This window comes from Harpegnathos saltator, unplaced genomic scaffold (assembly GCF_003227715.2).
Source record: "Harpegnathos saltator strain DR-91 unplaced genomic scaffold, Hsal_v8.6 scaffold295, whole genome shotgun sequence".
In the NCBI taxonomy this organism is placed as follows: Eukaryota; Metazoa; Arthropoda; class Insecta; order Hymenoptera; family Formicidae; genus Harpegnathos; species Harpegnathos saltator.
The window spans coordinates 476161-495000 of record NW_020230089.1 but is presented as its reverse complement, the minus strand read 5'-3'; the positions used below and the strand labels follow the sequence as shown (position 1 = coordinate 495000).

At 47.2% G+C, this 18840-nt stretch overlaps 1 protein-coding gene across 1 annotated transcript in view; it reads left to right on the top strand.

The window, feature by feature from the left end:
* Ddr (discoidin domain-containing receptor 2) overlaps positions 1-18840 on the top strand; it is a 320014-nt gene that overhangs the window by 286311 nt on the left and 14863 nt on the right. The window contains exons 15-17 of the mRNA XM_019843972.2: positions 540-731; positions 8755-8847; positions 14720-14861. Of these exons, the coding sequence (XP_019699531.1) occupies positions 540-731; positions 8755-8847; positions 14720-14861 (427 nt within the window). The remainder of the gene's footprint in view (positions 1-539; positions 732-8754; positions 8848-14719; positions 14862-18840) is intronic.

Below are 18840 nucleotides of genomic sequence, written 5' to 3'. Positions count from 1 at the left end.
CGCGCGTACTTCTCTACGTCTCGCTCTCTTTCGCTCTTTTCCTCTCTCTTCTCTCTCTTTCTCTCTCTCTCTCTCTCCCCCCCCTCTCTCTCTGCATCTTTGCCGGAATTCACTCAGACGCCTCTCGGCGCAATAGTCGCGGCACTTAGCCGTTATTCGTGACTCACCCTGTCACGGTCTCTCCTTAGCCTCTCGCGCTTTCGCGCCGAGAGAAAGAGCGAGAGAGAAAGAAAGCGAGAATGACAGAGGAAGAAAGGAAGAGAAGGAAAGAGAGGGGCTCGTCGGTCCTCTTTTCTTTTCCGTTCTTTCCATCGTCATGAGAAACGGCGAAGACTCTGTGAGACAAGCGAAGCGGCACGAAGCGGCAACAGGCAAGTGAGAAAGAAAGAGAGAGAGAGAGAGAGAGAGAGAGAAAAAGAGAGTACCCGCATTACTTCCGGCATATATATTCGCATCCGTATTCAATAGTCGTGGCCTTGGTACCGCGGGGGCGGCGCCATAAAGATATTACTTCCGGACGCTCCGTGTGTGTTTTCCAGGATAGAATTTCAACAGGAGGCGAAGAGGCTGGTACGACTCGCCGATCGAAACGTCGCGCGGCTACTCGGTGCCAGCCTCGAGGACGATCCCATGTGCATCGTATTGGAAAACGGCGAGTACGGGGATTTGAATCAATACTTGCAGAGTCACATCGCCGAGACGTCGAGCATGCATACGGCCAAGACCCTCAGGTAGGTAGTACACCGCGAAAGCACACGAGAGCTTCCTGCTCCCCTCTTTTGCCTTGACTCGAGTCGATATACGCAGTTTTAGCAGCAAGCGCGAGCGATAAAAATGTGAAGCTACGAGTACAGACTCTCCATCAGGACTCTCTCGATTTTTTATCCAAGAGCCCTGGGTAATTCGAAGACGATTTTCCCATGTCGAAAATGTCGAGGGTCGAGACTATGATTCGAGGGCACTTTCTAGATTATTTATTTATTTACTCATTCATTTATTTGCGGAAATCACTTCTCTGATATAAAACGTTATACGTACATCAAAATCGATTTGAGTACGATTTTTTCATGTTTCAAAATGTCGAGGGAGATCATTATTCAAGGCTTTCCTTTCCATTTGTTAATTTCTTACTTAGTGAGGTTACATATATATATATATATATATATATATATATATATATTGGTACAGAAACCTTCGAGACACCGCGACCTTAATTTTTTATCGAGGGGTTCTCTGAGCGATTTGAAGACGATTTTTCTCGATCGAAAACGTCGAGAGAAGCCATTATTCAAAGTCACTCTTAATTATTTGTTTTACCTTTTTATTTATTTGTAGAGACCATCTCCTTTGTATATACAAAATGAAGCGTGAAATATATGAATTATAATTTGTAAAAGAAGACAACAGTAAATCTACATGGAAATATGATAAGAGAAAAGAAAACAATTTTCAGCGCGTTTTTGTGGCTGAGCCTCAAAGCAAATTTCTGCTACGGCAGACCCCACTCTTGAAATTGATCAGAGAACATAATCTCATTCTCCGTCTGGTCATCTGGAGTTTAGCTCGTGAGGCATCCTTTTTTCGATCGCTTGCATCTAGGAAGCCATTGAAGCCTCGACGTTTTCGTAGAGGAAAAATTAACTCTGAATTGCCCAGAGAAGCTCTCTGTAAAATTAAACTTCCAGATTCCGAGACACACTGTGTCTCGCGCGTTACAGGGGATCTCTCCGCATCGGTGTTGCCAACATTGCCCCTCCCGATTTTATTTAATTAATTAACTCGTTCACGGCTAGCATCCCATTTACGGGACATTTTATCAAACAAGATCACCCGATCGGCATATAATTTTGTGTTTTTATGTTTTCAAAGTACCTTTCTAAATTTTCCGACCACTTAACCTATCTATCAATAAAATTCCTCTCGATAAAATTACTTCGAAATATTAATCTGAGAGTTGTAGACGGTAAACAAGTTGATCTTTCAGTTGAAAATTCTCGTGAAACAATTAAGGTCTCTATTAGGTTAATTAACATTACTGCGCCAGATTTACTCTCTCTCTCTCTCTCTCTCTCTCTCTCTCTCTCTCTCTCTCTCTCTCTTTCTCTCTCCCCCCTTCCTCCCCTCTCTCTCCTGCAAGCGTCAACGTGAAGAACATTAACGACTTGCCGCGAAAAATTCCTAGGAATTACGAAGAATTTTCGTCGGAATTATTAATTAATCGGAAGGAGTAATTATCGCCTAAGTTATCGCGAAGGACTCGACGAGCGTTAATAACATTTAAGCGGAACGAGACGTCTTTTCACACGTGTGCGGACCCTCTCGTATTAGATATTGTGCAATAATTGAAGCGCGTTACGTGTCGTCAGCACTAACGTCATGCGAAAATACACGTCGGCGCTTAATCCCTTCAGTGGCAAGCTGAAATTCGCAAAAGTGCTTAAGCTGGCAAAAAATGGCTTTCCAAAAGTTAAGCAACGTCATTAAAATCTAGGGGCCACTGTTTATGAATACGAATTCAATATTTTTCAGATTCAAAACGGTGCATCCAATATGACGACTAAAATCATTTAAATAATTTTTATCAAAATAAAACTGGATATCTGTTATGAAACAAGTTAAATGGAGAAAATACACCAAATTTTTGTCTGCAATCTATAAAGTGACAAAGTGCCGAAATAACGAGTGAATATAATTTAAAAATAACGAATAATAAGTTATATAATATATGTAGAATCATCTGTACTGGTTTTTAGGACTCGCCATTTCGAATTTTTGTTTTTAAAATTCATTATTGAGCAAAACAACCTTAAGAACCGCAAAATACGTTTCAAAATTTTTGTAAAGCTTCTCCATCCTACTCCGGTTATAGATTGGTAGATATTATATCCGCCAACTTGACTTTCGAATTTTGAAAAGTTCATCGTTGAATAGAGTAACTCCAAAAACCTTTGAATATCCAATTTTAGAGAAATATTGGGCTACCAGAAATATCACAAAACGCAGTATTGCGTTTCCGCCAGTTTCGGCCATTTTTTGCAAACGCAATATTGCGTTTCAGCCAGTCAAAGGGTTAAAGGAGCGCGCAAGAGTCAACGATGACGATCGATACGTCGCGGAATATCGCCTCGGTATCGTTTCGCACTAGCGCGACGTATCGTCGGCCACCGTTACACGGTGTCGTTGCCTGAAACGTTAATGCGAGTATTTCATCGCTAAAAACGCGTCCAGTCTGAATGTGTGTCATTTAACGGCGGCGATTGTTCGCAAATGTCAACTAGTGTATCACCCGGATTTCTCTTTTTTTAATAGATCGAAATGGAACGAAACTGCTTTATCCTTTCCTGTATGAGCGTCGACTGCAGTCGACAGTCTCTCAGCACTCACTTTTCTTTATTCTGTTATCAACGTGACGTGTCTATTTATGTCTCCAAATAATCCCTCATTTTTCGAATGACATTCTTCAGAGTTCGTTCCACAATTTCTGCAAAATAACCCTTCATCCTTGCTAATTTTTATCAGTATACAGGGTATTTAAATATAGATATTTGATATATACAATATTAAAAAATATCTGGTTCGTGTCAATTCACTTGCTATTATCTGACAATCAGGCGGGAACTCGGTTGTGAAAACAGAAAAAATTTCTGTCGGATAAAAATACCAATATCAAAATTCGCACCTGAGTCTGAACATTTTTATTGTTTTGGCTCTTAAACTAGAATATTTTAATTTTCAACTATTTAAATTCAAATATTTAAATTCTTTCATAAAAAAAATATATATACATATAGTAAAAAAAAAATATATATATATATATAGACAGACACTTTTACATCACGAAATTTTTCTATTCTCACAATCGACTGTTCTCAATCATCTCGACAGAGTCATCTTGATGTGACCGAATGCTCAGACGAAAGTTCTCGCGGTCGCGGTGACGGAGATCTCGTTCCTGGATTCGTGAATTTCCGCCTACTACCTATCAAGTAGCACAAACAGAGACTTTTCCTCCGTGCACGCTTAATCCTAACAGACGATGTTTCAGCGCGGGCGACACATGGTCGATATTATCACTCTCCTCCGGCAGGGGAATTATTGTTCGCTATTGAAAAGCTCGGGCAAAAATTATTTTACAGCTGTTATGCGTTGCGCGAATTCCACTCGCACGCCAGCCGGCATTCCGCGCGAGAAGAGAAACGCGCGCCCGCCCGCGCGACGAAAAATGCACACGCGTATCACACATCGAGAGGGACGGAAGCGCTCGTTATTCGAGTAATTAACATAATTTAATGAGCACAAATTTGATATCACGGAGCGGAATAATTTGTAACATCAGTACCGTATCGCGAAGCGCGCGTTTTAAAAGCGATACATGTATATCCGCACGCATTCGTACGCGTATTATGTCGATGGCGCGTTTTAACGCGCATCGCCGAACGGCGCATTGCGAGACTCCGAGTAAATAACGCATCATCCGTAATAGATATTACGTAATTATGCGATCATCACCGCTTTTGGCATAAAATCAATAGACCAGATTTCGACGTGGCCCAGATTCCGCCGTTCGCCGCCCGCCCTCGGTGTATTCATTATCACAAAACCACTCATCTTTGAATTATCCACAACAAAGCCTAATTAAACGCCGACATTCGAGTCCGCGTGCGTTCAATTAATTCGTTCGATGTGCATCAATAAAACGCCATGCCTCGCATGACTCGTCCTGCCAAGAAACATCAACGTCATCGGACGTCATGGAAGCGTACGGCTGTCCTATCGAGACGATCCCCGCGACGAGGTCTCTCCGCCGAGGAAGGGGGTGGGGAGAAAGGTCATTAATATTTCCACGTATCGCGGAATAGCATCGATTGGTGGATTTTGACAGAACGATCGGTTTGTGCGGATTATGATAAGTACGCGACAGCAACGAGAGCTCGATGCCGGATAAAACCGCCCGACAAACGTAGTCCGGCAAAGGAGAGGGAGGATCACCTGCCGCCGCTTCGAACGTGGATTCTCGCGATTCTTTTTTTTTTTAGCGCTTTTATTCGCGTCGCCACGGAGAAACGTCAGTTCCAATCACGTCCCGGAGGGCGCGTGAAAACCTGGCGAGCGAGTGCTCACGCTAGGACTACTACTGGCGGCCGCGGAAGGTACTCGAAATACGAGAAATCGGCTGAAAATGAGAGGTGAACGACGGAGAGGATGATCGGTGCTGGTGACAGGTGTCGGCGGAGCGCGTTTTCCCGCGCGATCGTTTTCAGCTTTCGCGCGAGATGAAACGACGGCGGCGGCGGCCGCAGCCGTCGAAGATCGCGCCGCTTTGTTCTCGTCGAGTGCGCCGTGGAAAATATTGATGCGCCGCGCGCTCGATAATTCGCGAGAGGTACGCGAGTGTCCCTCGTATTGCGACAGTAGCGAAAGAGAGACAAAGAAAGGGGGAGGGAGAGAGGGAGAGAGAGAGAGAGAGAGAGAGGAGCGTTTATTATGGTCCAAAGGCATATTTCCTAAGAGTTTTTATAGTGATATATAGGGTATATCACTATAAAAGTATATCTGATATATTTGAATACTAGCGACAAACTTGCAGGACAAGTCTTGTGTTGAAAAATACGTAAAAGGATCTTAGTAAAAATCGCAGACTTGACTTTGGAACGTAGCCTTCAGAAGATAAAGGCGATAAAAAATTGTGCAAAATTTTTAAAACAGTATGTGTCTAGAGTTATTTGTTTGTAAAATTTGTAATTTAACGAATAAAATATGTTTATATTTATTATAATTAATTTAATTAAAATATATTTATATATTTGTCGAAATATTTTTTAAACCGAGATTGTGCGGCGGCTATATCCCAGAATCCAATCATTTGACGACAGATATTCACCAAGAGCTTTATATACTTATTTTTTTTATGTAGAATATATCCTATCCTAAGTTTGTCGATTGAATTCCAATACACTCTGCGTGAATTCCCAGATGATCTGTAGTATTATTGTAAAATGAATCGACTGAGTCTAGTAATAGCGGAATCTAACAGTTAATAATTAAGTATAAAGTAGTTGCTAATGATTAATAATAATAGTGACTGGTAATCGGACCTAGTAATTAATACCTAATGACTGAAACATGCGAAAACGGAGCATGCTTACGGGGCAGAAGAATCTTTTGTAAACAACACTCACAAAGGGCAGATTGACCATTTTAACTCCCCGGAGGTTTATGCACGTTCCCCCTGCCGTGACGAAAGGGTTAATCGCGACGGGCGATTCCGCGCACTTCCGCAGTTGCGCTGCAATTTGTAGGAGGAACCGTAACGCGCGCATGGCGAGAGGCCGAGGTAACTCGCGCTTAACAGCCGCGTCCGCTGCGGCGATGCAGCCAGAGTGCTTCATTAAATCGCCGACATACATGTATTATCGTTCATAAACGAAATCGTCATCATTCATCTAGGCGGGCCCGTCGCCTAGATGTTCAAACGGCAGCAGTCACGGTCTCGCGCGCCGCGCGCGAGAGAATTCAATATCTAAGAGCGACAGAATAACCTAGTGCTTTCTGCACACACGGCCCGCTTCTCTTCTCTCTCTCTCTCTCTCTCTCTCTCTCTCTCTCTCTCTGTGTGTTCTTTATGTTTCCCTCTCTTTCTCTGCACCTCTCCCTCTTTCTTTCTCCTTCTCGTTCTCGCTGGCAACCGAATCGCGTTTCGCCGACGTCGCAAATGAAGACTTAAAAGATTCGCGATGCGCTTTTTGTACGCGCCGCGATATTAGCGCGCGTCCTCGCCGGCCGGCCACGCTCCGTTGCCTTCTCTTTCCTTCTTCCTTCCTGTCTCTTCTTCTTTCTTTCTTTCTCTCGTTGCGAAAGATGAGACCAATCCGCGCGATCAATGCGCACATCTTCGTCTCTCATTCTCTTCGAGCGTCGAGCAACGCGCAGACTGCAGACGCGACATGTCGGTCGAGCGACTTTTTAACGCTCTTCCAGCGAATTAACCGGCCGGAAACAGCGACGGGGAGGAGGAAGGTACCTTTTCGCCGGCGCGACCCTCTTTACGTATTACCGCTCGTTCCGGCATATATGACGCGCGTTTGCGTCGCAACGACGTCAAACCCGTAGAAACGACACGCCCGGCCATCGGAACGACTCTATATCGGTGTATCTGCCGCGGAAATACCAGGCAGGTCGCGGTCGTTCTAGCGTAAACGGCACGCCAGGCGTGCACCTGGGAATGTAAATAGTAAAAACGTACTACCTGCGCTTTCTCCGCGGCGAACACATCCGCGGACGCGAACAGCTCGATCGTAACTAACGCGTACACGCATGTCGCGCGCGCTTCGGGCCGATTTTCAAATTCAATTTACCGGAAGCGGGAATACCACCAGTGCGATCGAGCGAGCGAGAGAGAGAGAGAGAGAGAGAGAGAGAGAGAGAGAGAGAGAGAGAGAGAGAGAGAGAGAGAGAGACGTGTGCGCACGCGTGTGTGTCTTATAACGAATTCGGGACGCTTGCACTAGAGCGCACCGAGTGCGATTAAGGCCTGTCCACAGTCCGTTTTTATATTTAAAAATCGTCTTAAATATATCTTCAAATATTTTTAGCTAGTCAAATTATCTGTATAGCATCTGTTTGCTGTTAGCAGACGATTTGACCAGCTAAAAGTATTTGAAGATATATTTAAGACGATTTTTAGATATAAGAACGGACTGTGGACAGGCCTTAATCGCACTCAGTGCGCACTAATGCAAGCGTCTCGAATTTGCTACAATAAAATTCGCCCGGATAAAAAGACTCACGACTTACTTCGAACATCGACCGTTGTCGATTCATGTGTTGTTGATTCATTCGACGAATCGGAGATTAGGAGGCGAATTACGAATTACGAATGACGCGACTCTGATCCAAAATCCATGTTTGATTCGCGTCGTCTTTGGTCCCTCCCCCTCTTCCGTTCAACGTAATCCTAATAATTACGCTGTGTTGAGAAATCGAAATTCGAACTTGATTCGGGTCGCCTTCAATTTCCTGAGCGAAAAAACGCGACGCGCTCTTTGCTTCTCTCTCTCTCTCTCGCTCTCTGCGAATACGAGGCTGACGCGTTTTATTTAGTTACCACGACGGATGATTCACTTTGCATGCGTCGACGACTGATTTGATGTAACACTGACAACCGCACCGAGGCTGTCAAACGCGCACACGTCTCTCCGCATTGTTGCACGAACAAAGATATATATATATAAATATATTCAAGCGGTTTTTCATTCGATTTGCGTTTCCCAAGTTAAAGAATTTAATTCTAAATCGTATTCTTTTTTTTCTTTCCCTTTTTTGGTTTAGCTGTGCGTTAATCAGCGCTCGAGCGCTCGATAAATCCGTCTGTCCTCTTTCTCTCTTTTCTTTTTTCTTTCTTTCTCTTTCTCTCAGGCACAAAGAACGGGGCTTCGACAAATTCGACTCGACCCGTTAGTTTCGCTTTATAGACGAGCCCAAACCGGAATACCGGCAACGGAAATACCTCATTTCACCGCTTGCGTTAAAAATGCCGCGGCCTCTCTCCGCTTTTCGCTCTCGCTCTGTCTTCCTTCCTTCCGCTTCATTTCTCCCGCTTACTTCCCTCCCTTCGAACTCCACGATGTGGAGTTAGAATGCCCGGCGTTTGTGGCGTTACCGCGGCGAACGCTCCGCGTCCGTGTGTATACACGCGGCCAAGTTTCCGCGAGTAAACTTCACGACGTAACCGACCTGGTTCTTCGTGTGTTGCAGTTTCGGCACATTGGTTTACATGGCCACGCAAATAGCATCCGGCATGAAGTATCTTGAGGAAATGGACTTCGTGCATCGAGACCTCGCCACAAGGTAAGCTCGCGCGTGAGCGCACACCGCCGCGCGCTTTCCCGCGAGGCCGCTTTGAGGTCTCGCTCATTAATGAGCAGCTGTTGTCGCATTATTGGTTTGCTGTTCCGAAAGCAGCGCCAGACGCACAGAGACCGACGCCGTCTGTCGTCGTTCTCCTCCCGTTGCGACCGGAATACGCGACGAGAGAGAGAGAGAGAGGGAGAGAGAGAGAGAGAGAGGGAGAGAGACAAAGAGGAGAGCGAGCGAGCGAACGAGAATCGACGTTGACGAAATCGACGATCTCTGTTTCTCCTCGATGTAACGAACGCGGCAAGGAGATTTGTTTCAATGTTAATTTCAACAAGTTTTCGACGTTTCCAATGCGCGACGAAGCGACCGAACTTTTACCGGGAGACACGCGGAAATATTCTGTGGCGGATTTTCGGATGGGAAAAACAACTCCGACATTTTTTTATAAAATTGCATATAATTACATTTTATGTAATTCTCGACCCGTGCAAATATTGGGGGGCACACTCAGGGATTGAAGAAACCCGTCGAAGAAAATGCGTTTCAATCAAATGCGACCCTCAAAATTGTGAAATGCACAGAGGAAAGAGATGATTTAATCAACGAGACGATAAGTTAAGCGAAGGCGGGAAGTTTCTTGCTTCTTACAAGCGAATTTGATGGCGCAGGAGCCAAAAATCCTTTTTCAAATGAAACGAGTGAAACATATTTGGCTCATTCATCGTCGCGTCGATTTAATCGTTTCCTTGCTCGTGCCTGAGAAAAGTAACGGGGAAGAAATGTATAAAAATATCGTAGGTCCAATTGGATCGAAATTTCTGATGGCATTTCAATGCTTCTTATATCCTTGCATCCAGATGCTCTAGAAACGTCATTTTGGAAGGCCTCGTGACATTTTGGCGGAACTTAAATTGCACAATTACAAAATACATCAAGTACCATAGAACTTTCCTCTAAAACATGTTTCTACACTCTTCGCAGTTTCCGAGATATTCGTTTTCGATCGATTTAGCGACTCGGTGGGCTCGTCGCGACATTTCGTGTTCTCGCGAGCCGAGCATGCACGCTTCCCCCCCCCACAGGTCCGACTGAAATTTCTTATTTTATCACAAAGAGGGAGAGAAAGGGGGAGCAGGTCTGCGAGATCGCGAACCGAGAGCCGAATTAATCACGTCATCGGGGGATGCGGATGCGCGACGGCGACGCGTCTGTTCGGAGAGCCGTTGAATTCCGGCGATCTTAGACTCGTTTCCGGCCGAGAGGAGGGAGAGAGAGGAACCACTTCAATCTCTCGATGTCGCGCGGCCGGCGATCCGCCACCACCGCCGCAAGACGGAAACCGTTCGGTGCGTCGAACAAACAAACAAGCTGCGCCGCATACTCCATCCGGTCTTTCCGCGAGCGTACGAAAACGCGCCCTCGGGCATGACGATAGAGGATTGCTTTATTACAGCGGTCGATTGTTTTATCGTCTTGCTCCCCCTCGAGCGTGTCCTATTATATATATATACACACACACACACACACACACACACACACACATACCGTCGAAGCACCGCCGTACGCGCGGGGCGACCGCATTTGGAAACTCTTGAGCTGCCCCTGCTGCCTCCCCGCGCCACCGACAACGCCGGCAGCGCAGCACGACAACCAATATCGCGGGGCTATTAAAAGCGAGGGGGATGCCGCAGGCGGGGGTGGAAGAGGATTGGGACGAAGACGCAGGGCGACCGGAGGGGCTCTCGGGTCACGTGTTAGAATTATTAACTCTAATCGTAAACCTTAATTATCGTGCCCTTCGGCGCGATCGTTGTCGTAATGGCGGAGCGAGCGTAAGGAGAGGGCAGACGAAAGGGGCGAGATTCATCGGTGATTTGTACAAGCGGCCAGGGGTGCGTGCGAGCGCGCCGATGGGATTACGCCGGCGGGAAACGCGCGCGTTTGATAATCGGGGATTTGGGACGAACGAGGCGTGAACGAAAAGCCGACGAGATGGCCGACGACGAACGATCAGACGGATCTTTTGCGTTAGCGTGTCGCAAATTATCGCTGTGATTGTTATCGAATTCAAACGCAGTGCGAGCTAACGCGCGAACATTTAGGAAGCTTTTCATCGACCGCGAAGTATGTGTGTGTGTGTGTATGTATATCTGTGTGTGATACTTGTTGTTTATTGTTTCTCCGCATAATTCGAACGTGAGAGCGCTTTAATAGGGTCGAATCATTAACGAAGCAAATGACGAACGATAATTCAGCTGTCGACGAATAATAAGCCCCGTGTCTTTCATTCAACGTCGCAAATTAGAACGTCGCGCGACCGTCTGTGCAGAAAGCTTTTTATCGATCGCAAAGTGCGCGCACGCGCGCGTATGTGTGTGTGTAAGTATATAATACTTTTCGTTAATTGTTCCTTCGTGTAATTCGAGCGCGAGAGCGCCCTGATAACCGGAGCCGAAGTGTTAAAGAGGTAAACGACGAGGATTAATTCAGCCGTTGACGAATGATCAGCTTTTTGGTGTCTTTCATTAGTATCACAATGGTCTGTCGCGCGAGTTATTGCGAGCCATGCCTGCGGAAAGTTCTTTCCCCCGAGCGCGAAGTGTGTGATACTCTACGTTAATTGTTCCCGCGTGTAACTCGAACGTGAGAGAGCTTTAGCAGCCGAAATCGGGGAGAGGAATAATTCAAGCGGCGACGACCCGGGCGTCTATCATCAGCAAACGCCCCGCAAATTAGCTTCTCTTTCCGGCCACAATAAATGTGTGTGACACTTTTCGTTGCTCGTTTCCCAATATATATATTGGGTAAGACAGGTGAAGAGACAGCATTTTCGTATGCAGAATTGAAGTGCCGATCGGGTAAACAATGAGGAATAATGTCGGACCGACAGATGATGAGCCGGCTAGCTGTCATTCATGTCACAAATTAGCGTCGCGCGCATGTTTGTCGAGCTGTCGCGGACTATTCGCGAAAAGCTTCCTTGTGACGACGAATTATGTACGATGTTTGTTCGTTGGTGACTTCTTGACTCAATTGGGACGACAAAACGTATCAGCGGCCCGGCTCGGAGCATTAATGGACCGAATGGTGGCGAATAATGTGACGGTCCGCGAACAAGCAACCGGATGTCATTCATTAGCGTCGCCAATTAATACAGCGCACGCGCGCGCTGTGGTGCTTGAATTATCGCGTACTTTTCACGAAAAGCTTCTACCCGTGACGAAATCAACGCGACGCTTCTCCCGGAGTCTCCACTCGCGCGATTGAGAACTTTTCGATAGCTGTTCGATAGCCAATTAGAACGCAAACACCGCCAAACTGATGACTTCAGTATTCGATGTGAGTTTCGAACATTAAGATGTGGAAAATAAATGCAACGCACATATTCGTCAATTCGTTTCATCGGTTTCCTATCGGCTGTATATCTCATTAGTTCCTGGCTTCATTACGTTTTTATTACGGCTTTATACGCAAGTTATATCTTTCGTCAGCGTTGCGAATAAATCGAATCACCGCGGATTTCTCGCAGAAAAAATTACTCCGCGATGAAATCGGTATGATACCTTTTGCTGGAGTTTTTCATCGCACGATTCGGACGTGAGAGCACTTTCAGAAAAATCGCGATCGATGCGTTAACGGAGTAAATGGCGACAAATAATGCAATAATGGAGCGGGACGAGTCGGGATCTTTCGCTCGCGTCGCGAACTCGATTCTCGCGCGCGGTCGATCTGCCGCTCGAATTCGGCGAAGTTTTTCGTGAAAAGCTCTCTCTCTCTCCCCCCCCCCCGCCCTTTCTGTTTCCATTCATCCCTCGACGAAGCGTAAGAGATACTTTTCGTTAATTGTTTCTTCGCATGATTCCAACGTGAGAGCGCTTTAGCAGCCCGGATACTAATCCGTCGACGACGCGAAATCGCTCGCGCAAACGAGCGAGCGAGCGTTTCGACGAAACGCGGCTGCCGAAAATCGTAAAAGCGCAATCGCATTTGAATGGCCGTGGAAACAAAAAAAAAGGGAGCGAGAAAGGGGGAAATTGACGGGGGCAAGATAAAAAGAGAGGGGAAAAAACACGGAGCGGAGAGGCGGACGAGCAAGGTTTTTACGGTTGGCGGAAGTGGAAAAACTTGCCGGGGCGAATCTGGCGGAGCGCGCACAGACGTTGACAACACAACGGGTGTGGGAGAGCGCCCACCGGTGCGCGCGCGTAAAATAAAAGCGTCATGGCAGCTACTAAACCATCCCTGCGTTACCGTTCTCTCTCTCTCTCTCTCTCTCTCTCTCTCTCTCTCTCTCTCTCTCTCTCTCTCTCTCTCTCTTCCTCTTTGCCGCTGCCGTCCTTCAGGCCGCGAGTTAGCCCGTGGAACGCGATAAACGGCGAGGTTTACGCGCAAATCAGCGCGAAACTTCGAACGACCGCCGTCGACGCTTTCGACACGCTCGCCGACGATCCTGAAAACCGGGAGCAGCCGCTGCCGCTTGAAACGCGAGAGCTCTCGCTCTCTCTCTCTCTCTCTCTTCCTCCCGTGAGAACTCGCGAATGAGCCGGATGCGAGATGCGACGATCTCGCGGCACCGCATCGCACTCGGAGAGAGTTATTTCGCGGCTTCAAATTTTCAAATGCCGCCTGCCTGTGTCGTTAATTATTTTTAGGGATCGTCGCTTCTTTGTTTATTTCCGCAGAGATTTTTCGGCAGCTTAAATACTCCGCGCGAGTGGTCTGTGACAAGTTATCACTCGTTGCTTCGCTTCCGCCGCGAGATTTTCTCGCAGACTCAGCTGCGCGCGAATTCGCAAACGCGAGCACTGCATCGAATTATCGCCCGTTTGTTTATTTTCGTAAGATCCTTCGGCAACTTGACTTGCAAGGGGTTCACGAGCGCTGGTATCGCGTCGAATTATCACTCGTTGGTTTATCCCCGTAGGATTCCTCGGCAACTTGGCCCTCCGCGGAATTCGCAAACGCCAGCACCATATCGAATTATCGCTCGTTTATTTACCGCTGTAAAATTTCCCGCCAACTTAATTCTCGCGAGCGAGTATCACGTCGAAATTACTGTTCGTTAGTTTATTTCTGCAGAATTTATCAGGGATTTCGTTTCTTCGGAATCCGCACAAGCGCAAGTATCACGTCGAAGTATCACGCTCGCTCATTTATTCCGGTAAGATTTTTCGCAAACTTCCGCGGAATTCGCGAGAGACGATTTTCGTGCGTACCGCGCTTTTCGCGATACGAAACGGACTCTTTTACGGGCACTTCGCGCCGGAAGAATTTCACTTCGGTCAGTTTTAACGATTAATTTCGCCGAGCGCCGATCGTCTCTCCCTGTGCACTATAATGTGCAGAGCACGACAGAGGGAAATGTTTTATCGGGAAACTAGCGTTTAGTTATGCTCGCGTGATGTTTCGACAAGCTCTTTTGTTTGCTTTTGATACGCGCGCAGAGTATAAAAAGAGTATAAAAAATAGAGCGCGTACGCGAACGCACACGCGCATATACATTCGATACGCGAGTCGATAGGATATCGCAGCTGTACAGCCAGCGGAGAGCTCATGGCCGACGTTAATAAAAAGAATAGAAGTGTTAATTTCATCAGGCAAAAAAAAAAGAGGAAAAAAAATGATAATCCTATTGTTTCCAATTTTCGAAATTCGCGGGACGGAAATGGCCGAAACAAGAAGAAAACAAAAAACCGACCGCCCCGCTTTGCCCACCGCCGTTCTCGCCCTCCCGGCCATCCCCCCTCCCCGCCCCGGTCATTCGCGGGCTAAAGGAAGGAGGGAGGAAAAAAAACCCGGCGCCCGTTCGCCGAAAAGCCAAAGAAGCGCTCAACATTTTCGGACGTTTATTACTTTGTTCCAGGAATTGCATAGTGTGCCGCGGATGCACCGTCAAGATATCCGATTTGGGCAGCGGACGGAGCGCATACGCGGCGGATTACTTCCGTGTCGAGGGGCGGCCGCCGTTGCCGATTCGATGGATGGCGTGGGAATCGATGCTAATGGTGAGTGTATATTCGCAATAAACGCGTGTACGTTCAAAAAGCCTATGCATCTGGATTCTCTCTCCCCCTACCCCTCCCTCTCTCTCTCTCTCTCCATCTCTCTCTCTCTCTCCATCTCTCGATATTTTTCGTCTTCGGCCGTCAGGGAGATTTAACGCTGCCGCGGTATAGATCGTGTTTGCTTTTTCCGGAAGCTCTCGATTTAGACGGGGCTGAGCGCGAAGGCAGCATGGACGCGAGTTGGGGCGGGGGTGGAGGAGGGGCCGCTCGCGCGTTAGCGGCAATAAAGATCGACGATGCAAGAGCTTCGATAGAATTATAGATAGAAAAAGAGGAGGGAGAGGGAGGGAGCGGGGGATAAATCAAATTGGCACGAGTGACTTTCGCGGGACTGAATGCTGGGGGTGCGATAGAGGGGGTGGGGGCGGGAGGAACGCGCGCGTCGGCGGGGTCGTTTGGTCGCGCCAGTCCGCGCATGACGAGGCTGCCGGTGGATGTGTCGTTTTGACGAACTACGGCTACGCATCCGCGCGAACGTGAAATTTCATTCCGCTCGGATGCATAGCGCCTCCCCCTTCTTCATTTCCAGTTCCTACCCTGTTTTATCTCCCGTTGTCTCCCGCGTCCGGAAGTAGAACCTCCGCCCGCTCCCGTCGCCCAAGCCGCGATTCTTTCTTTTTTTTCTGTGGGACTTTTCCATTTTCGATGCCGTCGAAAGAAAAAAAGCGTGTCACTTCGCGAAGCTTCAGCGCATGAGAGAGAAAGAGAGGTGGAAGAGGGGAAAAGAGCATCGCGTTTCATCGCTTCTCCCTTGTATTCCAATATACAAGAAGCGTTAAGGATCCTCCCGCCCTTGTGCACCTCGGTCCGCGTATTGCAGGGAAAGAGGAAGAAATTATCGTAAATTGCTTTTGCGTCCTTGCCGATAAGATTATGATATATTTGCCGATACCTCGATCTTTTAAACGAATTTGCCAATTACGCCATCGAATCGGCATTGATACCCGCCGCCAGCTCGCGAGCATCGCGCAGTTAAATTGATTTAAGGGTGTAATTAATTATCCTCTTTGTTAATCCCCGCCTTTTGTCTTCCTCTCTCTCTCTCTCTCTCTCTCTCTCTCTCTCTCTCTCTCTCTCTCTCTCTCTCTCTCTCTCTCTCTTTCTCCCTCTCACTCTCTCCTCTGTTGCACGACACGAATCATTCGAGTGAAATCTCCGCTTGACAGCCGGAAATAAAGAAGAAGTATCCACTCTCCCTTCCTCTCTCCCCGACGACGAGAAGTGGAGAAACCCGAAATGACGAAGTTAATAAATAAATAAATATGAATCAATAAATACAAATATTTAAATAAATAAATAAATCAATCAATCAATCAATCAATCAATACGAATCAATAAATACAAATATTTAAATAAATAAATAAATAAATAAATACATATATATATATATAATCGGTTGTTTACGAAACTCGTCGAGGGGGAGGGGGTGACAAATTAAGCTGCGCATTTCAGCTTTTCAGATGTATCTTGCTTTGAATTTCTCGATCGTTGACGCGCGGCCAATATCGGCCTGTCGATTCGCGAAACCACTCGACATCAGATTCGATAGAGCCGTCTGCGGTCACGTCGGTATTAGCGAATTGAGCCCCGGCTATCGCGCGGGTGCGGCGCGGCGCGGCAGCGCCGCCGCAGCGCGCGGTACGCGTCATTGAGCTATAAAAGTGCCGTGGAAAATATGCGATACGCGTTTGGGAATTCATTTTCGGTGTTGAACGGCTTTTACGGCTTAACCGCTCGACAATCCAAACACAATCGTTCCGCCTCGCGTGCTATGCCGCGTCGAACACACAGCCGTTTCCGCTGGCGTTACAACGCGCCTCGCCTCGCCGCGCCTCTCCTCCCGCGCGCCGATGGAAGATACCGGCGTTTACTCTTCGTGAGTTTCGAAGCGCGCGAGAGGGAGAGGAGAGAGAGGGGGCAGGAAATATGCGCCAACTGGGACCCGCGGCGGAGAGAAGGGACGAGAGTTTTTTTTTTCTCTAAGCGACCTTTTTGGAAAATGTTGCGAGAGCGCGGCCGACAACGCCGACCGGGTCAGTGGAGTAACCGCGCTTTAATCAGACATGGCCGGCAATGACACAACGAGCTGTCCTGTGCGACGCAGCCGGCGCGCATCGGGTGTCGTAGATGTCTTATTGTTACAACGCGGACAGAATGAGAAATAGAGAACTAGTTTGTTACGCTGTAGGATAACATTCAATGCGCAGAGACGCCATGGGAAGGGAGAAGAATGGACGTCACGCGAAAAGTACGATACGTACAACGAAAGAACAGAATATGCGAAAACAGAGGGAAGCGTACAGTAAAAATACACAGAAATGGAAATACATGAATTAATAAACACAAGGAAAATTTGTAAATAAAAATGAAGCAAAAAGTGATGGGCGAAAATGAGAGGAGTTGGAATGTTGCAAAATACAACGTGGATGATATGAGATGAAACTTTGCGTTCTGCACACATTAAGAAACGACGAATTGACTTCGGTATACCATCGCGAAATCAATCAAATTGGAAGATTAATTTGTTCTACTAAAATACGAAGTATTAATAGCAATTAAAAGCAAATAAATGTTTTCTCTGCTCTCTGAAAGATCTCGGGTGAAGCATTGAAGTCATCGATCCTTGTACGTAATCAGAATCGCTAAAGGAGGAAACTCGAAAGTAGAAAATCGAGTCCGCTGGATCTTGACGGTGCACCAAAATGATTTAATAGCCGCCGATTTACATAAGTGACCGGCATTGCGCACAAATCTCAATCTTGCGCGTTGCATTTGCGCGAAAAGACGCGCGAGTTCGGGAGCCGCGCGGAATTCCGGTAAAACGCCGTTAACGCGCGCGCAACACCCGGTATACGTTCGAGCGATCGACCATTCTCGCCGAGACGAAGGGCACGAGAACAGAAACGTTCGACAATTATGACACTCTGGCGCGTGAGAACGGGAACGGAGCCACGAAGTAGTCTCGCTCGAGATCAATGAAAAATTCAACGCGCCATTCTCGGCACCGAAGATCCGCTGGCATTTGGTGCCGTTTGACGGATTCAACTATGCATAAATCTGAGGAGAGGAGAGAGACACATGTGTGCAGCAGACTGGAGTATTTAACGACGGGGAACCCAAAAACGAACATGACACCCGGCAAGGCACTCAATTACGCGAGCGAACGAGAGAGAGGAAAGTAGCTCCGCGCAGAAACACTCGATAAACAATTTACGCTTCCGAAGGTAATAAAATTGTTATTACTCGCCTAATACATCGCTCCTGTCTCAATTATACACATATATACATATCCATCTTTCCGCCGGCACATCGAATACGCTGGACGGACTGGGAAGGGGGGGAGAGGGCGAAAGTACCTTCGCATGTCGAATGTATAAATTTAATTTCGCTATTTGTTAACCGTTCACGAGCGCAGCGAAAACACATATATACAGACGCATATCCCGTGATGCGTTATCCCATTCTTCGCCGCCGCGTTCGCGGAAGTCGTATATGAAATACGTAACTGTGTAACGGCAAATTAATATCAAAATGGTAATTCGACGAGAACAGAAATGAGCGGCGGGTAGAGAGGGGAGGGAGGGGAGGGTGACGGAAGAGGAAAGGGGGAATATAGTATTGAATAGCTAGGCAGCTCTCGGTCGGCATCGTCGTCGTTTCAAACTGACTGCGCGCCATTAATGTTTCATTATTGCCCATCATTTATCCGACCCGCGCGCGCGCGTGCACTCGCCCGCCATTGTGCCGCGCTAATGAAACGACCCGGTTTCTAGCCGCGCGAAATACCGCTTCAAGAATTATCCGGGATTAGCGTCGATATAATGCTTTCACGTCGATCCTATATCGAGTCTTGCACAATCATGGAGAAGCGCATTCCTCCATAAGCGATTTGGCATAGATCGAGAGAGCCACAGAGGGA